This window comes from Pinus tabuliformis, chromosome 2_1 (assembly GCF_031772625.1).
Source record: "Pinus tabuliformis cultivar Carrire ecotype Pingquan chromosome 2_1, CPIR1, whole genome shotgun sequence".
Classification (NCBI taxonomy): Eukaryota; Viridiplantae; Streptophyta; class Pinopsida; order Pinales; family Pinaceae; genus Pinus; species Pinus tabuliformis.
In genome coordinates this window covers 287049715-287056445 of record NC_142299.1, presented here as the reverse complement: position 1 = coordinate 287056445, position 6731 = coordinate 287049715, and the positions used below count along the sequence as shown (strand labels likewise).

Here is a 6731-nt window from a genome sequence, read left to right as displayed (position 1 = left end):
CTGGTTAAACCATTGGAAGATCAATGAGAATGTTGCATTGCAAAACATTAATAACATTAAAAATATTGTTACTTCTAATTTTAAAAAAAAACCGTGATGTGAGAAAGATTTAACACCTCAAAGAAAATTAAGATATTATAAGGAGGTCATCAACCACATCCTAGAAGATCAAAAGTATCTCTTTGTTTTAACTAACTCAAAGAAGAAAATTAATATAGCCAAGATTAACTCAAAGAAGAAAATTAATATAGCCAAGATTAAAATGAACTCTGATGAGCTCCATAGTGAAATGGGTGGTTGGGCAATTCCTAAAACACCATGGATGGAAAGGTTCTGCCATCTTTGTGAGAATACAAACATCGAGGATGAAAATCACTTCCTCATAGAGTGCCCCGCGTACAACCACATTAGATTTCAGTTTCAAAATCTTTGTTGCAACATTGACAGCCTTTTACGTTGTCAAAAATACAGTCAGCAGGCTTCTCTCCAAACTTTTTGAGCATGGGAATAAAATCTTAAATCAAACTAAATAATTAGTTAGGTCCAATAGACCAGTTTGATGTTAGTGGACATTAACCACCATCATTATTATCATTAACATAATTTTATCAAATTATATATATAGAGAGCAAATACAATTAACTTACATAATTTGGTTTTACCCAAATTTTAGACCAGCAGAAGCAGCCGAAATGGGAAGCGCACTCAAACTCGGTGGCTATCTGTTCAAGTCGGTTGAAAGCATTGACAACTTACAACTCATGGATCCATTAGCGAAAATAAAACAACGTGTTGGAAAGAATATCAACTTTTGACTTTCAGTCCAGTAAAACACGAATGACCTCTAAGTTCTGAAAGTTGAACTGTATCACACAATCAGTGCTTCTCGGAAGCTGCGCGCACTGAATAAAGTACTGAAATTAATTGTCTAAAGTGCTAAAGCTATGCGAGATTTTTAAAACAACAAATGGCTTCAGAAAGCACAGAAAAGCAGAAGGCAAGAATCACTCTCCACCCTCCATCGTTTCTACCTTTTTATAGTGCGAATTTGTTTATGGAGAAGGTAGATATTTTTTTGTTGGAAAGGAGAACAAATATTTTTTTAAGCTGTGAAACGGCCTCCTCCATTGCTACATCTCTCTATTGGCACTCAACAGCCTGTACTGAAATGTCCAGTTTTTGTCAAACTGGACTCAGAATAGACTAACCAACTTTACTCTCTTCTCTCTATATTTTTTTTCTAAACCACGTTTCTGCGTGTGTTGTGCTTTTTAGGGTGGTGACGACTGCTTGCGCAAATTGTTGTTATATATAGAGATGTCGGGAGGACATATATAGAGAAGAAAGAAAATCAGCTGGCTTACCTGTTGGGACAAAGTAAGGTCTGTACGCACCACTGGCCGGCTGAATTGTAAATTTCAGCAGGAAATATGAAGATAGGAGGGTCCCCATGGGTGGTGAGGCAAGTGTGGTCGGTCCTGAGCTCTGTGCTCAAATCGAAATCAAATGCTGTTAAGGGAAAAGCAGCCCACGCAATGAAGACCAAGATTGTTGTTCTCGGGCTCATCAAGAACAAGAAGATATTCGCTGCAATTTCTCACAAGATGAATTCTCTGTTTGGACTTGAGGAGAGCCAAGGGCAATATTCCAGTGACAACAATACGTCATTGACGATGTATTATGCTTCGACGCCCGTCGATGAGATGCCTTGTGAAGATCTTGAACATTGCGAGCAGGAATTGGGGCATCTATCCCACGCAATTCATGATTCAGAGTGGCCCTCTGATAACTCTAGAAATTATGTTTCAGCTATTGAGAGCTCGCGAATGTCTACGTGCTCGGTCGAGGACGAGATCGACATTTTGGCGGAGGATTTCATTAAAAGGTTTCGCAGCCAGATGCTTTTGCAGAAACAAAACTCCTTCCAGCGATATCGGGATATGTTAGAGCGAAGCGTGTGAGAGTTATTGGTTTCGCAGAAGGCGATGCTGAGAAGACCAAGGGAAATTATTCAGCCAGTTGGCCGGGATTTCATTACCCTGCGGACTGTGATGAACGTACTGAACTTGAAGAGAAGCATTCAGGATAGATGACTTGATCTGGTTTCACCGTTTATTGCAGATAATCACATACGATTCCTTGTTCTGTTAATTTTGTTTCTAGTATGGAGAGCCATTTACGGATTATTGTTTATTTCCCGGTTCTGTCATTGAACCCGTGGATGTTGTATATTCGTCATTCTGAGCTGAATAAATAAACTCTCGGCTACTTTGGCCACTTTGACACTAATTCCGTTTTCTTTGTTTTATCTTAGTCATTTTGATCCGAGTAAATAAACGATCCCGTTAATGTAAATAATATTTCTTTTTATTGCACCCAACAAACTATTATTTTTCTCGAAAACATAAATGGTTTTGAAATAAAGTTATGAGAAGGTATTTTTACTGTTATTAATGAAAAGAATGTGTTTTTAATTAATTAGTTAATAGAAACAGTTACATATTCCAAGAGAAGAAAAACAAAATTTTGGGAGTATTTAAAACATAGATGATCAAGAGTACGGGGATCCAAAATCAGAAGGAAAATGAAACTATGCTGAGAAGTGAGGCAGTGGTCTAGTTAAGATCAGATGGCTATATACACTCTTATGTTTTGAAAGAGAAAATTTTCCTCTCAAGGATGGCACAGGGAGAGTTCTACTATATGGTAGATTTCATGGTAGGGAGGTATACACAGTGCAGGTCTAAGTGTAGACCAAAAGGGAGCAACTAAACACTCATAAGTTGAGGATTGGATTTTAAAACGTAGCTTCAAGTGTTAACCATGTTTAAAGTTTTCCAGCTTGCCTGGATTATTGTATTTTATTTTATGAAATGGAATGAATATAGTTCAGTAAGTTTAATTTTTAATAGTGACTAGATTAGAGTAGAGCCTGTGATAGAGGCAATAATTTCTGTGTAGCTATTTTATAGTACAGAACAAGAGATAATAATTTAGTTTCTTTTTCCCTAACCTAAGAATACAGTAAAACAACAAAAATGACTATTGTTTTAAATATCTATTTTGCAGTGAATAAATAACAGTAATTATGTATATAGTTGGGTACTCTGTAGGTATGCAGCTTACAACAAAAATGACTATTGTTTTAGATAACTATTTTGCAGTGAATAAATAACAGTAATTATGTATATAGTTGGGTACTCTAAAGGTTTCATGAGAATGGAATACCCACGGAGGAATAGTGGGGTTTCTAACATAAATACTGTAGGTGAAATAATAACAAGCCAAATAATTCAGGTACACCGAGCTATAGATATACATTTCTATCAACTACTACATGCTAAATAAAAGAGTAAGGGTAAACCCTTTAAATACAAGATTAAAACAACAAGATAGAAATAGCCCGCATCAATTGTTATTAACCCTTAACACAATAAATTACATATATAATTGTTCTGAAATTGTCCAAGACTCAAGCTAGGAGTCACCACAGAGGACTGATAGCCAACACAAGCTTTATATAAAAACTACGGAATGCCGAAAATATTGTATATGCTTTGAAATTAAAACCATGACAACTAAAACAATATTAAAAAAATAGAACCAGGACTACAAGTAATGGCCGGGCCATTTTAAATTAAGAACACAACCTTTGTCTTGGTGGATGGCTTCCCATAGCCAAAGCCATAATGTACAACAACTAACATAAACTCGAACAAACCATAAGGAAGGCCGGCCTTTTAACCAAAACCCCAAATGTGTAATAACTTAAATATTAAAATACGTCGTATTCTATGGATCCATCACTCGAAAAACGAGCCCTGAAATGGAGACTTGGCCCCATAATCATTCGACGGTTACAACATCTGAAGGGGGGTTTGTACAAAGATATATCAAAAATCAAATTAGGGTTTAAGCTAAAGACTTAGAAAATTATTCAAAAATAATATAACAGAGAAAGTAGAGGGTAAACGAATTATTTACCGTGAGTTTAGCACAAGAAACCCTGTAGTTGAAGCCAAACTCCCGGACACTGAGGGCATTGTCCAACAAAATCCAGAAGTATACCAAGAGTTGAGAAACAAAGCCATGAAAATAGACAGGCGCCCCACCAGGCAAAGGATACCATCTAATCAGGGTTCCAAATAACGGAGTGGAGCAGAGCCGAAACACTTAAAAATTGCCAAGAAATGCAGCAATGAACCAGAGAAAAATTGCGAAGGAGTAAAAGTCAAAACCATTAAGGACCAGACGATCTCCCTGAGCAACCAACACCGTTGATGAACAAAGCCAATCCCAAGGGAATCACTGCAGGCACGTCTTGTTGTGTGTGACAGCACGACACCTAGGCCAGTACATTCATGTCTTAAATAAGGCACCAACAGATGTAAGCCTTGAACTTTTAAGAATCCTAGTTGTAATCAAAAGTACCGTAGCAAAATACGTTGACACCAGAAGCAATTAAGTTTTCACTTGCGGATATAAATGTATCTATGGATGTCCCTTCATAGTTGATAATATATGAAATAAATATTTGCTATGATTTTTAATGTCTGACAGTCTAATACTTGCCACAAATCATAACCAGAATGTCACTATTAAAACATAAGGTAAGAAATCATGGTAAGTTGGTAATTCCGAAGATTTTATTTACTACTAATTTTTTATTTTTTTATATTCAATATATATATGGATGTGTTACATATGGTATGAGAGCGGACTCAGGTTTCCAAAATTGAGACCTCTGGGTAAGAAATAACATTTTTTGATAATGTGCATGTAGGAAGTAGCAAGGTTCAATATGAGGCGAACCAAAAATTTACCACATGGTTCCATAATGGGAACAGGGCCAACAACATTTCAGGAAGGAAATCCGGAAGTTTGGGTGTAGTTGGGCGATGATACACAAAATCCCAACGTAGGCCTCTGAACCACTGTCCAAGAACTGAAAGGTGAGATGGCCCGACGCTAGGCAGACAATGAAAGACTCAACAAGAACAAGAGAAAATCTTAAAGAGCTTGTAGAATAGACAGAATGACTGTCCACTAGCCCCTAGTCCGGAGCATGATCACACAATCGCAGAATAGGAATTCCAAACTGAAAACATGGAAATAGAAAGAGGAGAAGAAAACCAAGAGGAAGAATTAGGAAATGTGTCATATCACAAGACAAAGATGAAACAGAAAATTGAATTCCAAGGAGAATTTTGAAAAATCAAGCCTCCTCTCTTTGACGGGGAATAAGAAGAGGTTGTGGAAGCAAGGTTAATTAATATGAATAAATATTTCCAATTGTATGAATATGATTACAATTTGAAGGCTCGTCTAGCCATTTCCCAGCTTCAAGGGAAAGCTACATTATGGTGGAAAGAAGTAAAAATAGGTCATGGGGTCAATGAACAGAGTATAACCTCGGATAAATTCCAAAAATTCTTCAAGGAAAAGTATTTGACCGAGAGATTTTATGATGAGAAATATAAGGAGTTCCATGACCTCTGCTTGGGCCAAATGACCATGGATGAAATTATAACAAAATTCACCTCATTGCTGAGATATGTTCCTTATATTCGCGAAGAAAACCCCAAAGTATAATGGTTTTCCAGTAGTCTTATGTTATTTATGAAAGAATGAATGGAGTTTGATAACCCAAAATCCATGGACGAGGTCATTCGAAAAGCACAAATCAGTTATCAGTAGAATAAACCAAAAGGAGATATGAGCAAAAGGTGGGGAGACAAGAAGGGAAATAAATTCATTTCCAACCATAAGGGAAATAAGAACAACAACAACAAGGGATTATTTAAAGGTCAAGGTAATTGGAATATGAATAAGACCAGATTTAAGGGACCAGGAGAAACTAGGACCAGTGAACAAACTGGCAAAAATGGAGAAATAGTTAATAGACCCCCTGTACATTGCTAGGGATGTGGAGGCCCACATTATATTTAAAAATGCCCACAATGCAGGGGAGCAAACCAGATTACACAAATTCAAGAGGCCTCACTGTGGGAGTAGTGGCTAGAAGCATCCCTAAGATCAACACAGCTCTTGAAGATCATCATGTGGAGTTTCAACCAACTATGGTTAAATTTGAAGGTACTATTTTTGACTAGACTTGCTCTATTTAACAGATCCTGGAGCTACGCTAAGTTACGTCAGTGGCAAGATAGTAGAACGATGTAGATTACAAGTGGTTAAATTTAAAAACCTGTGGTTGGTACAACTAGCCATAGGAGGAAAAAGAAGAGTTTTGTCTAAGGTAAATAATGGCCCCTTGAAATTACATGGTAAATCTATTATAGTTGATTTAAATGTTCTACCCCTAGGGTCTTGTGAAATTTTTATAGTTATGGATGGGTTAGGAAAGCGTTGGTCTTTGGTAAATTGTAAGACAAAAGCTATTAGCTACAAGATGAAAAGGGTGAAAAATAGGAAATTCTGGGTGTTCAGAAATCTCTACAAATAAGGCCAATAAGAGCTTACCAACTAGCCAAATGCATCAGGAAAGGTTGCCAAATATATGCTATACAAGTAGGGTATGTTGAATCTAAGGATAAACCCGCATCACTAGAAGACATACCTATAATAAAAAAAATTCCAGATATATTTCGCAAAGAAATACCAGGCCTACCCCCAAAAAGGGACATAAATTTTACTATTTAACTAATTTCGGGAGCTACCCCAGTGTCTTGGGTACCATACCGAATGCGTATCCCCAATCTAATAGAATT

The 6731-nt window shown here is 36.8% G+C and overlaps 1 protein-coding gene across 1 annotated transcript; it reads left to right on the top strand.

Annotated features, from left to right (window-relative positions):
- The first annotated feature begins 1430 nt into the window (after window positions 1-1430).
- LOC149199904 (uncharacterized) lies at window positions 1431-1961 on the top strand. Its single transcript, XM_089400765.1, has one exon. It carries the CDS (start codon window positions 1431-1433, stop codon window positions 1959-1961), a length of 531 nt encoding a protein of 176 aa, XP_089256891.1.
- Window positions 1962-6731: the final 4770 nt, after the last annotated feature.

Bases quoted from the DNA above. Each gene is read 5' to 3' on its own strand.
- LOC149199904 (XM_089400765.1), top strand. From the start codon at position 1,431: ATGAAGATAGGAGGGTCCCCATGGGTGGTGAGGCAAGTGTGGTCGGTC.